Source organism: Crocodylus siamensis, chromosome 10 (assembly GCF_052110815.1).
Source record: "Crocodylus siamensis isolate JL-2025a chromosome 10, ASM5211081v1, whole genome shotgun sequence".
In the NCBI taxonomy this organism is placed as follows: Eukaryota; Metazoa; Chordata; order Crocodylia; family Crocodylidae; genus Crocodylus; species Crocodylus siamensis.
This window is the reverse complement of record NC_143404.1, coordinates 49,981,526-50,003,976: the sequence shown is the minus strand read 5'-3', so window position 1 is coordinate 50,003,976 and position 22,451 is coordinate 49,981,526. Positions and strand designations below refer to the sequence as shown.

Sequence of the window (22,451 nt, the reverse complement as noted above, 5' to 3'; positions counted from 1 at the left end):
AGCAGAGAGACACACACACATACAATGTACAATGGGTGGGGGAGAAGGGGAGGGGGGAGAAAAAGGGGGCATTATTAGTACAAATGACACCCCAACAGCATCATTACTTTTTATATATAAAACTGTGACTGAAAGTATCAACCACCATGCAAAATAAAAGCATCACCACAGCACAGTGAGGCCCCTGCGTGCCAGAGGAACTGAAAAACATGAGAGCACCTGCAAGGAAAAGCAGTAGGGGATGGGCTCTGCTGTGCTTTGCTCTCAGGTAGACATGCTCTTGCCACTGTCCCAAGCCAACCATGATCTGCTGGGAATTAGGAGGAAAATTTGGCTGAAGGTAATTCATGTCATAAGTGGCACTGCAGTGATGCTTATCCTTCATCCATCCAGTCTGAAGTGCTGCTCTACGCAGCCAAGACTGGTGCCATTTACACTCCTCTGTTAAAATCAAGACAGAAGACTCATGTAACGCACTGGTTTACTGAGCTGGGTAGCAGCTGTAATGTGCATAAAGGCTAACTGTGCTTATGAAGGAGCTAGAAATCAAACCAGTCTACGTTTGCGAAGAGCACCTAGCAACTTTTCCTGCGGGTGCTAAGCAGAGCCCCTGACTCCTTTACAGTCATCCTAAAAATGCAGCCTTACTAAGCCGAACAGGCCAAAGTGCCCTTTTGGTATGGAGTCCCTCGACCCATTTCTGGAAGGGCTGTGAGAATAACTCATTTGTGGCTGACGGCCAAAACAAAAAATTGAGAAACAAATGTTCATGTCAGGTTAACCCAAAACAAAATCTTTTTTGTTTTCTTTCAAGAAAATGGAAACAAAAGCTAACTGAATAAAAAATACTTTCAGGTTGTTGAACCCTGTTTTTTCATCTGACCCAAAATGTATTTTTATTTTTTGAGGGTGTTTTTATCCCCTCCTTTGAAAAATAAATGTTTTTTTAAGCCACCACATGCAATATAACTTTGTAACAAAAAGTTGAAATGATTCATTTCACAAATGTCAAAAAAAAACTTTTGACTTTTTCAATTTTTTTCCATTTATTTTAGGGGAAAATTGCACGTCTGGTGAATAACCTATTCACCAAAAATATATTATCTAACCTTTGCCTCTAGACTGTTAGAGGCATGGTTTTTAATCATTTAGGTGGCTAGAGGTGGGAGTTATGCTCTAGAACAGTGGTTCCCAACCTTTTTATATTGCAGACTGGAAAACTATCTAACTTACATATTTAGATTTAATTTACATCTTTAATTTTTATGGGGGGAAGGGGTGCAAGGATTGGATTGGCTTGGGGCACTGCAGCCACAGGTACAGGGGGACCCTGCGGGGGGGGGGGGGGTTGCGCAGGCAATGGCCATGGGGACCCAGCTGGGGCTGCTTAGGAAGAAGGGACTCTGCTGCCTTTCCTAGGAGCAAGCAGCAGAGCCATCTCCCCATCCTTGGCCCCAGGCATTTCCCCAGCCACGGGCAGCGCCTCACTGGGCGTGGCCATTGTGGCGGGATGAGGTGCATGGAGCCAGCTGCCTGCCTCCCAGGGGTGCCCCACTGCCTGCTGGTGGCGGAAGCCACAAGCCGGCATGCAGCCTGCCACAGCCCAGTACCGGGTCGCAGTGCTGTTGTTGGGAACCTCTGCTCTAGAATGCCTTTAAACATGTGGCCTTTCCCTATACCCTCTGTTTCTCCTTATTGTCTATCATTTTGACTGAAATGTTTCTCCAGATATCCTTTATTAAAAGGTATAGGCTCTATGTAACAGGAGGCACCGGGAACTATATAAGCCCTGTACCAGAGGCAAAGACCCAGTGTGATCTGAGCAGGGCCAGAGGTAGGAGTTACCTGCCGGGAGCTGAGGGAAGCAGTACTAGGAACCACAGACTGGCCCAGACTGTGCTATTAAAGGAGCTCCCTGCACTGACTGAAGAAGCTGCAGTGGAGGCTGATGGACCTGTGAATAGGACCAGAGAGGCCCAAGCTGGGAGATGTCAATGTGATTTGAGGACAAGTTGGGGAAGGGGCCTGGAGAAAAGCATCCTGCTGCAACTGGTCATGTGTCAGGTTGGATTTATATTGCTAGTTATAACTGTGAGGCATGGCAGTGGGTGGAGTGCAAAGAGGACACTGATGAGGTCTGGGGAAGGTGCTGCAATCAACAAAGGCTTGTTAGTCATTTGTTGGGGTACAGGCTGAGGGCCCAGTGAACTGAACTGTGTCTGAGAAGTGAAGGACTTACTGTGGTGGATTGGGGCAACCCCCCAAATTATCATAACATCAAAAGTGTGGTGAGCAAGCACAGAGAGGTACCCTGACTAATCAGGGAGGAGAAAAGACAGGATTATATGAACCTGGGACCTGGGGTCTGGGATAGACATTGCATAAACCAGGACTAAGGACAGACATTCAGAAAGCCTGAGCCTGAATTGATTCTATCTTTGCAGGTTAATCTAAATCTTTGCTAGGCTAAATCACTTTGTAACCATACAGACATCCCTTCTGGTCTGAAAAAATGCTGACATATGCCTGCAGTCTCAGGCTAGAAACCCAGGGACGCTAGAGCAGCCTTCCCTTCCCTTCCACAGGACTGAGCTGAGGGGGCATGGCCAGGCCCCAGCAAGACGCTTTGATTAGGGAGGGGTCCCCTACCCCCTTGATAACAGAGCATTTATCAGCTCTGTTATCAGCATTTAGCACCTCATCAGAAAACAAAGCCTTACTCATTAGTTCAAGCTCTTCTTAAACAACTTTTTCCAAAGAAAGGAATGCAGGGACATTACCAGCTAATCTGTTGATTAGCTCCAAAACGCCCAAGGCAGGCAGTGTCCTATCTGCCTTACATAGCATTAGCTAGCATACCAAATGCTGGCTATGATCCGTGCTGTGGGAGAGAGGAAGAAGGGATCTCTGCTTATTTTTCAAAGGAGGGGAAGGAGGGTAGAGGGGCATGGGGAAGCTATCAGACCCTGCTGTGCCTGTAAGTCTCTGCCAGACCTCCAGCCAGGTAGCAGAGGGAAGGGGCCAGCCCAGCTCTTCGGAGCAAAGAGCCCTGCCCAGCTCAGAGAGCATGCCAGGATGCTGGGGGAGTCTGATTTAACTTAAACCAGGAAGGGGTCTGGGACAGACATTGCATAAACCCAGTTTGACCCAAATCAGTTAAGACTGATATTACATTCAACCAGGTTTATCTTAAACCGGTTTCAGCCATTTTCAAACTGGTTTATGTGCACTGAATGTCTGTTCTGTTATAGGTTTAAACCAGTTTCTGATCACTTAAAACGGATTATGTGTAATTTCTGTCCCTAGCCCAGGAGGTGCCATACCTGCCTTTAGTTGTTGTCCTGTTACATTGTAGTATAGGGAAAGATCAAGTAATAAAGTTGTGGTATATCCAAGAGCGCTTTGGATCTTATTGATTAAAATGTTTTATGACTTTCTTGGCATCCAAAGACTAAAATAGATTATAGTCATATAGAGAACTGAATTCTATTTGTATAGACGCGTGCTGGACTCAGTCTAGCATTCACCTCCTGCACGACACTGAGGTGTGAATGAAACCTGAGATGAATGTGCTGCTGTAAAGCCAAAAAAGAAGGGAGGAGAGAGAGAAAAGCATGAAGTGCTATATGGACTCTCAGTAGCTAGCTGAATCATGTCTCCAGTTCATCCTACAAGCAATGCACCTGCTTACAGTTGGCTACTGTGGCCTAAGGCAGGGATTGACCACCTATGGCCTGTGGACCAGATTCAGCTCACAGAACTATTGGTGGTGGGGGAAAGCGCTGGTTGTGGCATTCTCCCAGTGCTGCTGGAGAGGCAAGCTGTGCCACTGCCTGGGTCCTAGTGCCTGTTCAACTAACCTGGGGTGGCTTATTCCTGCCTGCAACTGAAAAAAGTGGCCTATATGTGGCCTAAGGGACTTCTGAACTCTTGGGTCTCCTTATGCCTTTGCCACTGAATTGGTGAGGGACCTTGGGTAGGTCCCTTCATCTCCAAGTGCCTCTGTTAACCCAGGTCTGAGGTGTAAGTTTCCCCCCACAATCTACAGATTAAATATATGATGTTATTCAGGTGCTCAGAGAGAGGATGTTCAGCATAATAGTTTCTTACTACACTACATTAAATGTCGTACATAGATGATGATGAAGAGGAAAAGCATTGTAGACTAATAATTAACATTAGGGATAATTAGAATCAAAATCCTGTATTATCTTCACTTTTGCCACAGATTTTCTGTTTTGGCTTGGGCAAATCATTAAATTCTTTATCCCTACACTTCTGAACAAAAGGCAGATTACTCCTTACCTTGCATGTGGGGGAGGCAAAAGGGCAGAAGATCATCAGGAATATTGGTATTATTTTAAAAAATTCTAAGCAACTGATAGCTAGCTAGCTAGCTAGATAGATACCTAGATAGATAGCTAGATAGATATGTGTGTGTGTGCATGTGTACACAAATGCACACACACACCTATCTCCCTCAATTGCTTTGTGACTCTGGCATTGTTTGGAGAGACGGTTAAAAAGTCAGTGCTGACTGGCCAGAGAGGGCGCAAAAAATGATACGTCACTTCAGATGACATCCTTCCAAAGGGCTTAAGGCAGTCCAGAATTAGCCTCCCAAACAGTAGGGTGTCGTTCTCTGGGTCACTACATGTCAGATTATTAATAGCTGCCTGCAGGCCAGGCAGGGGATTACTTCTCAACCTGAAGACAAGTTTTGAACATTGGGGTTTGCTTTGTGGGGCGAGAGTGCTCTAGCCACACACTGAATTATGGGTGTGAGGTCAGATTCAGAGCCAGGAAGCACAGGGGCACACTCGCATGGAAGCTCCCAGCAAGCCAGTCCCCAGCGTAGGTAGGGGGTATTGTGACCAGGCCAGGGATAACCTACATTCAAAGTGACTCGAAGTGAGGAATGTTTACACAAGGCACAGAGGGAAGAAAAGTTGCCTATACAGGCAGCCCCTGCTTAACGCGGTTTCACTTAGTGCTATTTCGCTATAGTGCTCATTTAAAATTCATACCTTGTTTCACTTAGTGCTGAGCCAGTTTCCTTATAGCGCTCAGCAAAGCAGCAGCAGCAGCAGCAAGGAGCAGTAAGCGGCAGCAAGTGGGCAGGTGGGCATAAGCTCGGGGCCCAGAGTGGTGCCACAGGGCCAGGGCCAGCAGGGGCCCAGGGCAGGGCAGCAGGAGTGGGGGGCCTGGGCTCCCACGTAGTGCCAGAGCAGCTGGTGGGCGGGGGGCTGGGGAGAAGCGCCAGCAGAGAGAAGCATGAGTGCAGGGCTCCATGGTGCCAGAGCCAGCAGGAGCGCAGGGCATGGGCTGGCACGTGGGGCTGGAGTGGCCAGCATGCAGGCAGAGGGGTGGGGAGAGGCAGCGGCAATGGTGAGAAGCAGAGTACCCAATTATTTCTGTTTGCATTAAACTCTATGAGGAAATGGATTTCGCTTAACATTCGGTTTTCCCAGAGCCAATTAAGAGCATTAAGTGAGGGTTGCCTGTATTCTTCATAGTTTCATAGTTTGTAGGGTCGGAAGGGACCTGAGCAGATCATCAAGTCCGACCCCCTGCCATGGCAGGAAAGAGTACTGGAGTCAAACGACCCCAGCAAGGTGATTATCTAGCCTTGTCTTGAAGACCCCCAGGGTAGGAGCCAGCACCACTTCTCTTGGAAGCTGGTTCCAGATCCTAGCTGCCCTGACCGTGAAGTAGCGCCTCCTGATGTCTAGCCTAAATCTACCCTCTGCCAGCTTGTGACCATTATTTCTAGTCACTCCTGGTAGTGCTTGGGGGAACACGGACTACCCAAATGCCTGCTGGTCCCCTCTGACTAGTTTGTAAATGGCCACTAGATCCCCCCTCAGCCTTCTCTTGTAGAGGCTGAACAGGTTCAGGTCCTGTAGCCTCTCCTTGTAGGACCTGCCCTGCTGCCCCCGATCGTGTGGGTGACCCTCCTCTGGACCCTCTCCATGTTGTCCACATCCCTCTTGAAGTGCGGCGCCCAGAACTGGACGCAGTACTCCAGCTGTGGCCTGACCAGTGCTGCAGAGAGGGGGAGGATCACCTCCTTGGACCTGCTTGAGATGCATCTGTGGATGCATGACAAGGTATGGTTGGCCTTCCTGACTGTTCTTGTGGTATCCAGCTGCCTGGGCCAAGCAAATTCTTGTTCAGTTCTGTCTAGTCAAGGACTCTTAAATTTTCAACAGATTTTTCCTGCCTCCTTCTCTAGCCCAAGAGCACTCCTGTATCCTTCTTCCACCCACACTGCTTTCCTTCCTTCACATCTGGGCAGTTTCAGAGAGACTAGCACAAGTCACCCGCTACTGCTCTCCACATCTGCTACACATCACTAGCTGCCTCTTTCTCACTTCTTTCTCAACTGGGGCTAGATCCCAAATATTCATGTGATTTGTCATCATGTCTGAGCATCACACAGCCAGCACCAGGATGGGGACAGAGAAAAAGAGGAGACCCTTTTTAAATGCGGTTTCATTATCTGACCTAGTGCACTTAGAAATGAAGCAGTGAGTTAAAACACTTAGCTCAGGTTAGGTGGCTTATTGAGCCTTTGTCTCTCTTGAAGAGGGCCAGTCTGGGATGCACTTGCTTATCACTGTTTTTTCAGCTCATTGGGTAGAGGCTGGATCTAGCCAGCTTAGCTGTGACTGCTTTGCATAACTCCTCTCTTAAGCAGAGGTCTGGAACAAACAGATCCATGACTGACAGGTGGGATGTATTAGCAGCGATGCTGGGGATTACTGAGGGGGAGGGGCTGTTACTAGCAGGAAGACTGTGGAGCAAGGGTGGGCAAATGGCAGATCTAGCCAGTGGTCAGACTCCATTTCCCAACAGCCCCTGCCCATGGCTGGTTTCCATGGAGATGGCAGCAGGAGGGTGCCTTGGCAGCATGGGGCCAGGGTTTCCAAGGAGACCAGCCCCAGCAGCACTGGTAGGGTGTGCAGCTGGCTGGGGAGGGCTGAGGTTGGGATCTTGCATCAGTGTCAGCGTGGTGCAGAGCCAGGGCAGACCTGTGATCTGCTGCCTGTATGCCCCTGCCTGGGGCGTGTGGGTAGTAGATCACAGGTCTGCCCTGGCTCTGGATCATGCTGTCACCACTGCAAGATCCTGGCACTGGAGCCAGCTCCCTGCCCTGCCAGCACTGCTGGCCCTAGTGTCATGGGCAGGGGTTGCTGGGAAATGGAGTCTGTTGCAAGCCCGATCTGGCCCATGAACTAGACTTTCCCTGCCCCTGCTGTAGAGAGTACAAAATTAATTGATGGACAAGCTGTGAGCTGCAGGCCTGGTCAGCCGGTGTGAAAACAGAAAGCCATAAAGAAAAATGGAGTCTTCTGTACAAAAATCAGTTGTAGGTGTCCTAGTTAGGCTGAATCATATGTCCCCCACTAATAGGCACCTGGAGACACTCATGCTGGTGTCTCTGTTTGATAATATTTCTCCCCCCCAATAAACCATCACATACTTCAGCTATCTGTAGAAAGAGCTGACCAGCTGAGCCAGACACACTGACAGCAAGCTGGCTGAGCATGTGCATGTTTCAAAAACCACCTAATTACCAGACTACTGCTACCACCCTGACTTCTCCCACCCACCAAGTATGGCCACCGAGCTGCTCCAACCCCCCCACCCCGATCACCAAGAATACAGGGAACCTTCCAGCCTGCCTCTGTCTGGCCTGTGTGGGGAGCAGGCATCCCCAGCAGTCCTTTCTTGATTGTAGCACCTTCCCCAGAATCCTCAGGGGCCTCTTTCCACCCCCGCAGCCACTTCCATACCTCCCAGGCACCGCCTTCATTACTTGTCCACCCCACTGATTCCTTGCCTAGCACCTTCCTATTTTTTTCACTCTGAGTCAGACCACCCTCTTCTTCCTGTGTTCCCATTTCAGGGGACAGGTGCTCACTTAGGGGGCCTGGGAGTAAAGTTTAAAATGCCATCAGTGCAGTAAACTTCAGATCACTGCTGGTATATGGTCACTTGCATGAGTGAGGTCAGCCCAAAGCTTTTGAAGGAGAGGTAATGCCTGATCCTAGGGATCTTAGAGAAATTAATTCTCATCAGTCTTCTTCCATCAGGCAAAGTGTGTCCTGGGGACAAGGTTAACAGGTCTTGTTTTTGCATTGGGAGGTAGTTATTAGTCTCTTGGCAGGAGGTCTAAAAATATCTGTAATATAAGAGTGACCCTGGTTTATAAAGAGACTGCAAAGGCACATGTTTAAAGTAGAGTGGCAGGAATAGAAAGGCTGGGTCTGCAGTGTACAGAGACAAGCTTGTTTGTTCAAGTTCTCTGCATAATTTGCAAGTAAAAGGTCATAAATTGCCATTGCAAATGGTTGAGTCATCTCACTCGCAACAGAAATGCAAAGGCACACACTGTCTTCCTTAACAAAAGGAAGCCCCATCTGTGTTGGGAAACTGGCTTGCTCCTGACAGCAATGGGTCACCCTACAGTGGGTTTAGGAATAGCTTAAATGCTGGAGGGGCAGTAGTGCTTTCACTATTGTTTCCTATAGGTGCGACTGACTTGATTCCAAAGAACAACAGGCCAGAGAACAGCAGCTGGGCTCCTGGTAGAGGTCTTGAGATCCAAGGAAGCCGGTGTTCTTGGTGGAGTGCCCTTGGGTTGTTTTGCCTCTCTTGTTGGGCCAGTGAAAGCCAAGCCTGCTGAATTCAGGGTATGATACATTTGGGGGGAGTGTGGGCAAAGTCTTGGCATGACTGGCAGGTTCCTTGTGTGATGGAAGTAACTGTTCTGATTAGCTGGCTCATGCCGCCAGAGGATCTGTGATGAGTGTCTCCTTAGCCAGCAGAAACAGAGACATGCAGCCAGCACTGTGTTCCTGGGTAGGGAACTTGTAGTTTGACCCCACACCATCTGAGAAGTTAATACTGTAGAAGAGGCAGAACCTTGGCCACCAGGATGGGAAAATGAACCTTGACTTGCTCCTGGGTGGGGGGGAGAGATCCTGTGATACTGAGCTGGCAGAAAAGGCTCTGCAGACATGTCGAGGGGGGGCTCACCATAACCTGAACTGTGAAGAGATAAGCCTGTCAGAGTTTCACCCCAATGGCAGAAAATGCTCAGCGAGCTCTTGGCAGGGCTGGTTGCTGATGCACATTTTTGTTTTTGAAGTGTGTTTCTGTTGTCCCAGCTGGGGAAGGACCGTGGGGATTTGGAACAGCCTGGAAACAGGAAATAGCAGGGGCCTCTCTCCTCTGAGTGTCATCTGCAAACCAAAAATGGTACTTTCTGCATTCCCATGTTCCCTACCACAGACACAAAGCTTAGCTCCAGGGAGCACCACTATACAGGGAAGGAGAGGCTGGGGGCTTGCCTCTCACCAGTGCAAAAGCAGGGCCTCCAACAACAGGGAGCTGCAAGAGTGCTCAGGAGTGTGGGGACATGGTCAGGAAGGCTAACCACACCTTGTCATGCATCCACAGATGCATCGTGGGCAGGTCCAAGGAGGTGATCCTCCCCCTCTGTGCAACACTGGTCAGGCCACAGTTGGAGTACTGCGTCCAGTTCTGGGCGCTGCACTTCAGGAGGGATGTAGACAGCATCAAAAGGGTCCAGAGGAGGGCCACTCGCATGATCAGGAGACAGCAGGGCAGGCCCTATGAGGAGAGGCTATGGGACCTGAACCTGTTCAGCCTCCACGAGAGAAGGCTGAGGGGGGAATCTAGTGGCCGCCTATAAACTTGCCAAGGGGGACCAGCAGGCAATGGGAGATTCCCTGTTCCCCCAAGCACTACCGGGAGTAACAAGGAACAACGGCCATAAGTTGACTGAGAGTAGATTCAGGTTAGACATCAGGAGGCACTACTTCACTGTCAGGGCGGCTAGGATCTGGAGCCAACTTCCAAGGGAAGTGGGCCTCGCTCCTACCTTGGGGGTTTTCAAAAGGAGGCTAGACAGCCACCTAGCCAGGGTCGTTTGAACCCAGCATCCTTTCCTGCCCATGGCAGGGGGTCCGACTTGATATCTGCTTAGGTCCCTTCTGACCCTATCAACTATGAAACTTTCAAGTGAACCCAGGCACAGTCTCTCTTTGTAATATTGGGCCCAGACCAAATTGCCAATGCAATGGCAGCTCTCCCCCAGAAGCAAAACAACTGCCTGTTGTGCACACAATTTGCCATGGCAGGTTGGATGGATGCCCTCCCCACATCCAAGTGAGAAGCTTCTTCCACAATGTGGAGAAACAAAATTTTTGGGGGGCAGAACTAAAAGTAGACTATGCTTGTTAAACAGACTGACTAGCAGAAATGAGTTAGGCGGGGGAGGCATCTGAGTAACTTACTATCTGTTTTCACCTCTGAGAGTATATGCCTGATCCAAACTGGATATAGACACCTAAAGACTGGTGCGTATAAACTATAGAAGATCTTTGAAAAGCAAGGCCCAGGGTGGCACCTTCCACACAAGTACCTTCATAATTTTGCCCCCTTTTGTGTATTCTGGCCCAGCAATGCTTGAATTCTTTGTTGCACATCTTGGTGGTTGGGGCACTGGGAAGTGGGAGATGTGGGTTTAAGCCTCCTCAGGCAAAGGGTGGGGAGTAATCCTAGTCTCCCACCTGCTGTCTGGGTGCCTGGACAATGAAGCTGTTGTATGAAAGAGAGTGGCATTCCTGAGCTGTGGATCCTTAATAGCAGGAGGTGAGGTTTTGCACTGGAGAGAAGCCTTGAAACATCTGGGCTAGGGACAGACATTCAAGAAGCCTGAGTCTGAATTCATTCAATCTTTGCAGGTTAGTCTAACCTGCAAAGATCAAACCAATTTGCAAATGGATAGAAATTCACTTTTGATTCAGGAAATGCAGGCACATGCCTGCAGTGGCTCAGGTTAGATGCCACGGGGTGCTGGAGTGAGCCCTGCTTTCACTTCTGTAGTGCTGAGCTGATGTGGGGACGTGGCCAGGCTCCAGCAGGATACTATGATTAGGGAGAGGCCCCCACCCTGGCCTGCACAGTCCCCAGCCAGTGTGATCAAAGATGTATTTAGCCTGGTGACCTAGCAAACTCTTTTAACACTTGTATGCTGCTTTATATGGATTGCAAGTCTAATTCAATAAAGGGACCTAAAAGTTAGGAGTCCAAGGGAACTTTTACACATGCTCCAGGGGTGGGAAGGGAAGGGGGTGGTGCTGTAATTAGAATGGCTCTGAGAGCCAGTCTAATTAAAGCGCTGTAGTGTCTCATGTATCAGTGTCCCCGTGCTTCAAAATGGTGGTGGGGGCGCTTGAACTAAAGCCTGTTCATTTGCGAGGCATATACCTAGTAGATCACCTTGTGGCCCAACCACTGGCAGGGCCCAACAGACTACAGTGCTATAGACTAGAAGGTTAGGGACAGAAGTTACACATAAACTGGTTTAAGTGACCTCCCCTCCACCCCTGGCAGACCCAGGCTGGGGTCCTCACCCTCCAGTAGGCTGGTGCCTGGCCACATCCCTTCCTCTGGAGCAGGGATGGGGTGGGGGAAGCGAGTTGGGGAGTCTTGGAGGCTTTCTCCCTTTCCTTCCCCTTGGCAGTGGCTGGCACCCTGCTCTAGCACCCCCAGCTTCTGACTTGAGCCATTGCAGGCATGTGGCTGCATTTCACAAGTTGAAAGTGAGTGTCTGTTCATTGCTTGTTTGTTCAATCTACACAGACTGAATCAATTTAGTCTCTGTCTTTTTGACTGTCTGTACTTAACCAAAGAGTTCTGCTGTGAAGATCCATTGCCAGCCCTCCTCACTGCATCACCATGTGGAGGCTCAGTAACTCGACAAGCATTGCCGGGGCTTTGGGAACTTAAAGCCTCAGCGGATTTCAAAGGCAAAGGAAAACAGTGGGAGATTCTAAGTGTGCCCTCTGCTCTGAATCAGTGAGCTACACCGTGGCATTCCAGGGAAGGACAAAATAGTACAGCACAGTCTGCTCCCTTTCTCTGCCAGCATGCTTTTAAGATCTACTTCCTCCTGCCTGGCTCCATGTACTGTGCAGGTGGGACCTGAGTGCAGCTCACCTGGCAGAAAAGGAGTGACAGAGAGACATGACCCTGAGTGGTGCAAGACAGCTTCCCAACAAGTCAGGGAAAGCAAGCGGCCAGTTTTCTGGCATAAGTCCACTGAGAAATCTAGCACCAGGCACATCTATTTGTAGGAGATATTCTGAGCATCTTCTAGATTCTCCTGCAGCCAAGCTAGATCTTGCTGCCTTCAACACATAACATGAGCTGTTTGCTGTTGCAGGGATGAGCAGGACTAATGTGTAAAAGCTCCTTCAATCTGTTGATTTATTGTGATCCCTGGGTCCAGCCCGTATCTACTGGCTGAGTTGGTTTGTAGACTCAGAACTTGTTGGGAGCTACGGAGTAAAATGTGAGGATCTTTCTTTTAGATTCACTACCATCTGGTAGCTCCCCACTCCCTCCTTGCAGCCAGATCAGCTTGAATCTATTATCTGCAGCACAGGAGCAGTCGAGTTGAGAGGTTTTCTGTGATGAAAGGAATTTGGGTCAGGGACAGAAGTCCTGCAAGGGAAAAACCTTGTCTCAAGAGGAAGCTGAGGTTTCTCCTGTAAGTTAAAGGCAAACACCCAGTGGTCAGGGCAGTTGCCCAGGAAGTAGGAGACCCAGGTAATAGTCAGGAAGAACTGGATTCCCGAGCTTGAGAGTGGCCCTGTATGTCATATTATAACCAATGGAGGAATGTGGGGCTAGGGCAGGACAACTTAGGAAAGAAATCCACAATTCTTCTCATATGCAGAGCACCTGGGTTGTGGGCAATGTTCCTTGTCCCTCCTGCCTCCTCAAAACTCTTCGCCAGTCAGCAAGAAAGAGACAGACTGAACAGTGCTGGACTTACAGCCCTGATGATTTTTAGATAGAAAAAAACAGGTTCAATGGCAGTAAAAGCCCTGACTGCTGCAGTACTACTAGTGGAAGCTGTAGGGGTTGGAAACAGCCCTGAGTCCTGAGTGCTTATGCCACAAGAGGAACGGAGACTCTAGTTTTCCCCAGGGCAGCTGTAGCACAGATACCAACAGGTGTGCCTAGCACCTCAACACTACCTGCCTCATTTACCTGTATGGTCCCCACCACTACAATGTGTGTGCACCTTGTTTTTTAATCCTCACAAAACTGCCATGAAGTAGGGAAATGCTATTGTCCTCATTGTACCATCACAGAGGAGATAAGTGACTTGGCCAAGGTCCCACAGGAAGTCTGTGCTGTGGAAGCAGGACTTGAATGCCAACCTCCCCAGACCCTAGACCTATCCTATAACCCCTCAGCTCTCCTTCTCCCAAGACTGGAAGCATAACCAGTAGGAGCTCAAAAAGCATAACCAGTCAGAGCTGTCTTCTTGGAGTTAAAGTTGATATTAAGGCCTAACAGAGCTAAAACAGATTTTATTTATCCTTGTTTTAGCCCAGTTTGGCTCTAAATTTAGCAGAAGGGACAAAGACTGACTATCCCTAGAGGAAGAAGATCCAAACCATTCCACTGCTGCAGTTACTTATTTCTGGGCAGAGTTGCAGTGCAGTAAGAAGAAGATGGCACCCTAGCAGCCAGTTTGGGCCATGGCCAGTTTTGGGCCAGCCACTTTGTGCCATGACATGGGTAGACTGCACCAAACCAGGGCAGCTGGCATGACCACTGTTGTTTCTGTAGCTGCTGTCAGAGCTAAATGGGATAAAGATTGACAATCATCTTTTATACATTTGTGACAGGCAACCAAACAGCAAGTGCTTCTGTTCACTGATTTCAGATGGATTTGACTCTGCAGCCTCGATGTGAAACCATACTCCTTATCCCAGCAGCTCCACAAATCTTCCCAGAAAACATTACCAGTGATCTGTCTTTGAGCTTGTTTGCTCAGCCACATAGTACTGAATCTTGAATTTCAGTGACTGCAGTGCACACAAGCAGTGCTGCATTTAGAGGTCCAGTCCAGCTGTCATTTCAGTCTGTGGGATTTTGGCCTTTGCCTTCGAAGGAGGCAAAATCAGGACTTGGGTGCTATATGACATTTCAGCTCCTCTCCCATTAGCCTGTCTAGGTGTGATAAACTGATGATACTCCTACCATAAGCTGACCAGCTTCCTGATGTCATGGAGCACTACTTCCTCAAACACTGAGAAGTCATGTGATATCTAGTGGCATATGTGGCAACTTTCATGCCGTTTACCCAGCCCCAGGTCCAGCAATTCATGTCTTTGAACAAATGTTAAAGGACTGATGGTGAGCAGTCTCAACTCGCTCTGAAGACAAGGTGACAGCATTCCTGAGGCTGCCACTACTGCTATCCATCTATCTCCTTTCAGGCCGCCTTGGAGCTGGGAAGTGCTGTTCAGACAACAAAGAGAGGGAACGCCCCAGAGCAACAGCAAGGTGTATTCAGTCTGGGAGCAGGGGCTGTAGTTTCTGATACAGAATGGGTAAGCCCTACCTGGAGCAGTTAGGCTGGGCAGCCTGGCTTGACCAGAGATGGAGTTGGCAATGTCCCACATCAGTACCAGTAAATTTCGAAGTCAGATGTTTGGCAGTCTGAATCTTGTGGCTCTGTGGGATCAGGCTGGAGATCCTCAAAGGAGAAGCTCCCTCAGGAGATTTCTACCTCCTCAGACCAAGTCAAAAATACTAAGGGAACTACCTAATTTGTAGTATGTTCAGCATTTCTGCTTCCCACCCTGGCAAAAGTCAGCAAGTGCAGGGTAGGAGGCCAACCAGACTCTGAAGAGCCATGCGGGCTCAGGGAGAGGTTGGGTCAGAGGGGCAGTGGCAGGAATGGGAAGGGTTGCTTAGGTATGTGGAGAAATGTACCCCTCCCCTTGTTCTCTCACCTGGAAGGTCAATAATGAGCCACCCATCCTCTTCCTCCTCCTCAGAGACAAAGAGTTTTGGTTCCTCAAGGCCCTCAGGGGTGTTGCTGTCACTGAAGAAGAGGCTGGTGAGGCGTTGGAACATGGCTGGGGAATGATTTCCGAAGCGAGTTTTGATGGGTAGAAAGATGAAAGCTGGCGCTGTGTCTTGGCCTCAGAACACAAAGATGGAAGTTGCAGGCGGGTGTTGGCTAGGACGGTACAGCTCAGGAGTCTTGTCTTGGTGGACAAATCCTTCTGATGGGCAGGAATCACTTCCTTCCTAGTGAAATCTTAGCTGAGTTGAGATATATATAGTGCAATCATGAGGTTCTTCACTTGGCTTCAGTGCAAAGGCCTGCGAAGAAAGGAGAAATTCATTCATGCCCTCTGAAAAGCCCAGGCTTCCCACATCACGAGGGATTCAGACAGGCTGCAGGGAGGGGAGGAAGGAAACCCTGACATTGCTCAGCTACAGTTAACTACATTTTCCTTTCAAGTGTGCTGCATGCTGTGCTCTAGGGCAGTGTCTAGAGTCAGGCTGCCACACTTCTTACTTTCTCTTATTTTACTGAACCCACAGCCCCATACCAACCAGCCTTGTTCTTTCCTTCTCCATTTCACCCTGAATAATGACTGTTCCCTCATCTGTTCCCAAACAGTTACTCATGTTTACCCAGTTTCCTCAGTGCATATTTATGACACTATAGAAAGAATAAGAAATGGGTTAATTGGGCGTTAGAGCCATGAGTTTTAGTCCTGGCTCTGCCACTGGCTTCCTGGTTGATCTTGGCCAAGTCACTTTTCTCTCTAAGACAAGGAGCTTGATACCTGCTCACCTGCATCATGTACTTTTTAGATGAAAAACACAATATTGTTCCATGTACAAGCATTATTACTAATAGCTAGCTGAGGGAGGGGTCTGGATTGCCTGAGCACCTCAAGGTCCTGTGCTTAGATGGAGCAGGTGATGTATTTATTTCTGTAGAGCCAGGCTGGACACCCCCTAAGAACAGATTTTCCTGGATTCTGTGTTATGTCACAGGTGTCTTTATCTGTTTGGAGGTAGGAAGCAGAGGCCCTGTAACTTTTTTGTTCAGAAAAACATAGCCAAACAAAATGAGCTGTTTCTAGCTCCCATGATGGTGCTGAGTGAGTCGCACTCACCAGTTACACAAATGCTCCAGACTTTTCCATTATTTGAGTCTTGGGTGACAGCAGGAGACAATGGGGGGGGGGGTCTGATAAATTTTAACTGTACCATAGGAAGTTAGCCCTGGCCCAGATTCTGAGTTCGATTACCCTGCTGTAAAAAGAGGAACCCATGCATTGCAATAGTTACTCCAGTTTTATGTTGGGATCAGAATCTGGCTCAGCACTTTTAGCCCAAAGCTCTGATGGAAAGCTGGAAAGGGATTTGGATGGGCATAATGGTGCAATTGTATTGAAAAGCTGATTAGAACGTAGGCAGCAGGGTGCTAGGGGTCACCCTGATCTCTCTAAACCATGAGGGTTTGGTCAACAACAATCACTCCTTATCAAGATGAAGCAGACAGGATATGTACACCCAGAGCAGGCATCTGCTGAGGGACAGCTCACTGCCAGCAAGATTCAGCCATCCAGATTCTTAGACTGGTGAATGTGCCAGCCCGGGTCCTCTTTTCCAGACAAAGACACAGCTCCACGTAGGAGAATAATAAATGGAAGTTACAAATAAATAGATAAATAAATAATAAATAATATTTAGTGTGGATTTAGCTCTTCCCACCTGTTGATCTCAAAGCACTGCAAAATTAGGTGGGTATTTCACAGACAAGTGACAGAACTGGGAACAGAGTGCTTATTTCCCTATTTCCAGACTACTGCCCAAGAACTAGGCATGAGGGGAGCATGTTACGCAGGAAGAAGAGGAGCAAGAAATGGTTTATATTTTGCTATTGGAAATACAAGGAGTAATAAAAAGATGGGGAGAAAAGCAATTCACTGCTCCATGTCCTCAAAACTCTTTTCCTGCTTGAGTGTAGCAGAGAGAAACTGAAGAAAATATAGTCAGTTGACTAATCCCTCTTTCTCTTCCAAATTTCGGAGCTCACATCAACTGAACACAGATTTCAGCCATCTCAGATCTGGAAAGCAAATGAATCTACCAAATGTATATGAAATTTGCCCAATTTCTTCGCTATTGCATTCATAACATAAGCAAGAAAAAACATGTCTTGTCATGCAAAGGGCAAGTGCAGGCCTAACAGAGAATTGCATAGTTGCAGCCCATAAGAGCTTGTTCACTATATCAGAGGCATTAACTGCACTGGGGCTCTTGGGCTGCAGTATGATGGTAGTGTCCAAGAGATGCACTCTTACAAAAATAGCAGATGGCTTTGTGAGCCATGCCTTTTGCTTGATAAGGTTACTGACTCTAAGACATGCAAAGCACCACTATGAGTTTTTCATAATAAAGAACTTCACCCACTTTAGGGGAGGTTTGAGGCTGGTAAGGTGTCACTCAAGGGTATAACTTATTATAAACCCCTTTAATTTTTGGATAAGATTTTCCAGTCCAGTCCAGAAACTTTCATCCCAAATAGCAATTTCTGAGAATGAGGCTAGGGGACAATATGGCTTTGGTTCAGGTTCAGAGAACCTTGCAGCCTTTTCTGTGCATAGTTTAAGCACCCCCATGCTTTGGAGCAAGGAGATGAAACTTGACAGCCAGGTGGCCTTTGTAGCTTCTCTCTTCCCTGAGTTCCCCCTGTGGAAGTCTAAGCAACAAGGAGCAAGCGAGCTCAATCAAATGCAAAGGGAACAGGAGTTGAGATTGGAAGGGGGATGTATAGGTTCTTAGGGTGTTGATTGGGACTTGAGTCTTTTGGTGTGGAGGGTGAAAAGGGGAAACTGGGAATTAGGATCAGAGGAAATGAACTGGGAGCTGAAGGGACCGGGCTCAGCTGTGCAAGAAAACCTGGACGGAGAATGGCATTAGGAAAAAAGGAGAACAGGGACAGGAGACAAATGTGATGAGGAGGGAAGAACTAGGACTAGTTGGACAAAGAGACAGGACCAGGATCTTGTGGGGGATAGATTCACTGTTAGTGTGGAAAAGCAGCATGCGATCATTACCACATGCAGGTTCTCAGGCTGTCTTAATTCTAAGTTGTGAGCACTTGACTATGGAACCCTAATAATGTTGTTTTAATGCAGGTTTTTGGCATCAAAATGACGATGCAGCAAGTTGGCAACTCCCCAGTACACACATTAAAATATGTTAGAGTGCAAGGTCTGTAACTGTCTGGTTCTCCAATACAAGCCACGTGATGAAAGTTCTTCACAAGTCAACAGCTTTGAACTCAGAGCAAAGACTTTGCTTACAACATTAAGAAGTGGGGAGTGCTTGCTGGACCATATACATGACTCCTGCAGCAGACGGAGACAACAAATGTCAATTTGATAGGCAAGAGTTTCTGCAGTACAGAGCTGTCACACCATGGGTTTATTTATTATGCCAGTGGTGCAGGACCAAACGCAGAGCCCTGTTGTGCCAATATAACAAAGTAGGCATGCTTTGCTCCTCCGGAGTTTACGGTTCAAATACACAAGACGGACAGACCGCTATAACACAGAAACACAGTGAATGGGGTTATTGGCTGCAAATACCCTGTTAGTTCTACATCCTGTTTTACTTTGATTTTTAATGTTTTGGGGGAAACTGTTTGAGGAGGAAAATAGCTAACAGGGTAAAGGAAGGCCCAAAGAACAGCTTAGTGGGTTATGCTGGGGCAGGTCCATCATCCAATCTACTGAAGACTATAAGTAGCTCAGGAAGGACTGTCTGGAGTTAGAGCAGCTGGGGGCTGCCGTAACTTGCACTGAAGGCTTTTTACCTGCTAAAGGGGCACAAGATGTAGACAGCACAGAGGTGACCTTGTGTCAACTCTCTCCCCTCGAGGCTATGTGTCCAAGAGGTAAAAGCCAGAATTGCCCCCCAAGACCAATAATGACAGCATTTTAAAGGGGAGTAGAATACAAACGTCTCTCCGTTCCAAAGTTAAACACACAGAATCGCTCTCCAGTTCTGAACACTTCGGCTTGTTTCTTTCTGAGCTAAGGAAGAAGCACGTCTGTCGCTTACCATCCGGGTCAGGGAGTCAGGCACTTATTCTACAGAGCCAGGAACTCAAACCCTCAGGCAAGTCACTGTCATTCTCTGCTTCATTACCACCCCCATTTTAGTGATAGGGAACCTAATTCCCTGCAGCCCAGAAGGGGGTAGGAGCCTAATTTAATTCGTATCAGTAAAGCTCTTGGAGGTCTGCAGATGGGAGGTGCAAAGTGAAAAATTCATTTAGATAACGGACTAAAAGGAACTAGAACACACCAGGGGATAGACTTGTGGAAGCTAAATTTGCAACCATTAGATAGTGTTATACATACAAGTCTCTGCTTTGCACAGTTGTATATGTATTGAACTTACAAGACAAGACCCCTGTTTAAAAGAGTAGTTGTTTTTGACTGAAGTAGCCTTTTGGGAGTTTGGGCCTAGCATCATCTATATCTGCTTTTCCTTGATTTATGGGAATAAACCACCAGGTGATGCCTTGATCAGAGAGCACATGATTAGGTGATTAGGATGGAAGCTGTGCTTGCTATTAGAGAGGTTGCCTAGGATCCCCCTTTCTCCAACGAGGGGGTCCTTCAAGCAAGTCATGCAGGTGCCTTAGCCGGGAAGAGCCTGGAGTAGGGTTGAATAAGAAGAGGAAGGGCACCTGGACAGGGTAGAAAGCAGGCCTGAGGGGATAGTGATGTAAATGGTTGGGCCAAAGGACTGAGCCCAGGTGTGGTGTAGAAGGACTGTTGAGCCCTGAAGCAGGAATCCAGGTCCAGCCTCAGGATATGTTGAAACAAGGAAGTCCTTGTATTGAGGGGCCAATAGTGTGATGGGGAGAATGCTGTTTGGTGTGGAAAGACTATCAAGGCTGTGACAAAATGCATCTCTGTGGTGTGGGGTACTTTTGCCTCTCTCCTCAGTATATTCAGGGAACCGGAGACAGTCACCTCAGTAGGTCAAAGCCTGGAGGGTGGGGAAGAGAGAGTGAGCAGACCTGAAAAGAAGTGGTAACTGGAGCATGTGAAAGTGCATCCTGTGTAACAAATGCTGGCATAGGGTGAGCTGATCAGGGTACAGAGATTCTTCACCTTTCTGAGGCTGAGTGGGAGAAGACTGCTGAGTGCCCTGAGGGACAGAAAGAAAGGGTAACTTGTCTGTGTACACGTGTCATGCTGGCCAGATGTGTGCAATTCTCCATCCTGCCCTGCCCGCTGAAGGAGCTCCTTAGACCCTTTCTGAGCAGCTGTGGACTGCAAAAGCAAATGAGTAGCAGCTCGGCAGGCTCCTTATTGAGACTGTTTCAGGGGTTGTTCTCCTGTAGATTATTTTAATCACAAACTAGGTTGCCCATGCAACTGAGCTGCCTTGTTATGACTCTTATCTCCGTTTTTTCTCCTCTTAAGGCTGTCTGATCCAAAACCAATCCTGCTGTACTGAAAACCTTCCTGGTGATTTGGATGACCTTTGGGACCATAATGAGCCTCAGTGACAATTATGAATTAACTTTCAAGTTCAAGTGGGCTTGTGTTTTAAAGACTCTCTCTTCAACTAAGTAGGCTAGAAACAACTTGAAGACAGGCCATGATTCTCTGGTAAGTGGTGTGGTCACAATGCCCCAGCAGCAGGCTTCCAGATATGAAATCTTATCCATGCACAATAGGAACATAAGTAATGTACACACACACAGATCCCATGTCAGGCATCCAATTGCCTGGATACACTCATATCTGTGAATATGATTGCCTCATTACTATTGATACCATGTTGCTCCATGGAGGTGCTCCTCTCAAGCAGCTGTGCAGGGGAGCTATCCCAGTGCTCTAACTGGCTATACCTAAAAAGTTAATATTGACCTCTAGTTCTGTGCTGCTCAAAGGCAGCACTTGTATAACCAAGTACTAAATAAATGCATATTAACCAGAGTTACTGTGAAGTAGTGCTGGCAAACACTTTTTTAATGACGCTACTGTGCAGTAACCTAATAATACTGTAGTAGCAGCCTTAGAGGAGGGCAAACAGGGTGACCACTCGGGGCCCCACGCTTTATAAAAAATAAAAAATTAATTACACTGAATATTTGTATTGCCAATATTGCATTAAGTAGGGGTGCACTGATAAAGATTTTTGGGGCTAATACCAATTAGCTGAGTTTTAAGGAGGCATATCGGCCAAGACCGATCCAATTTTTGATAGCAGCTTGGCAGCTTGGATTGCTGCCTCCAGCTGGTAAGTCTGGTGTAGTGGCCTTGATCTGCCCCCCTTGCACCCTTTCCCTTCCCCCTTCCCCCACACCAGACTTACCAACTGCATGCAGCTCTTCAAGCTGCCCAGCTGTGCTCCTCACCACCTACATACAGCGCTGCAGCTGCACACATGCTTGGGCCATTTAATTGGCCATATCAGGCCGAGTTCCAATAGAGACAATTTTCTTTATATCGCTGCTGATCTGATATTGGACCAATGTATCAGTGCACCTCTAGTATTAAGATACTTTCATTGCAGTTTCTTGGATAGGGCAAAGTGAAACTGAAATTGAAAATATCTGACTTGCTCATAGGTCATCAAAATTAAGCCTCTCAGGGGCCCCAAATGACTCTCTTGCCCAGGACCCCAACAACCATAAGGCACCACTGAATACTGTACAGTAGTGTTTTAGCACTGTCCATGCTGTGATGAGCTACTACGTAGTGTTATTAGGATTCTGTGCAGTTGTCATCTCATGTAGATGCGCCCACATTGTCACAGTGAGAGAGAGCCTTTGTGGCTCACATTTAATGGAAGGAGGAACAGAAAATACTAGAGGTTCAATTGCAATTGTGTGAATAATTTGCATCTCCAGTACGTTGCGATGCTGGGGTGCTCTTTCCTTAGTGCTGCCATGAGGATGGACATTTTCACATTTAACTGTCACATAAAAATCCTTGAGGGAGCTTTTTAGTAATTGCTGTGAACTCCCTGCATGTCTGGTCTCAGGGAGCTGTTTCATGAGGGCTCATTAAACACTCATCTGTTTAAATGACTCTTCGCATTCATTGTAAAATACCAGAGAACATTATACAGAAACTAGCATTGAAGCTAATCTATGTGGGGCACACACACATCTTGGGACAAGAGTTGCTGGGCAGACAACTTGGGGAAGAGAGAAGGTGAAATTTAGTTTTAAACTAGGGGAAAAAAGTGAGGGAGGGATAATACACTGTTCAGGTAGGAGGCTCTGCATCCAGCCAGTAACATGGTAGCCAGATTTCCTATGAACAGAAGACCATCTGCTTATCTACAGAGCTGCTGACATCCCTAACCATTGCAAGCTTTATTCTGCATGCTAGGGTTCACCCAGCTCTTGACTATCCAAAAGCACATTCAGTCAAGCTGTCCTTGCTAGACTTCCTACAGCAGTCTCTCTCCAGGTTAGAAACCATTAGAGTTATCGCCATAACACACAATCACTCCACAATCTATGAGTGAGAATTCCTACC

The 22,451-nt window shown here is 47.7% G+C and overlaps 1 protein-coding gene across 1 annotated transcript in view; it reads right to left on the bottom strand.

Moving 5' to 3' along the window:
- Window positions 1-22,451, bottom strand: part of TP53INP2 (tumor protein p53 inducible nuclear protein 2) — a 47,481-nt gene that overhangs the window by 6,914 nt on the left and 18,116 nt on the right. The window contains exon 2 of the mRNA XM_090064567.1: window positions 14,856-15,231. Within this exon, the coding sequence (XP_089920693.1) occupies window positions 14,856-14,979 (124 nt within the window). The 5' untranslated portion in view covers window positions 14,980-15,231. The remainder of the gene's footprint in view (window positions 1-14,855; window positions 15,232-22,451) is intronic.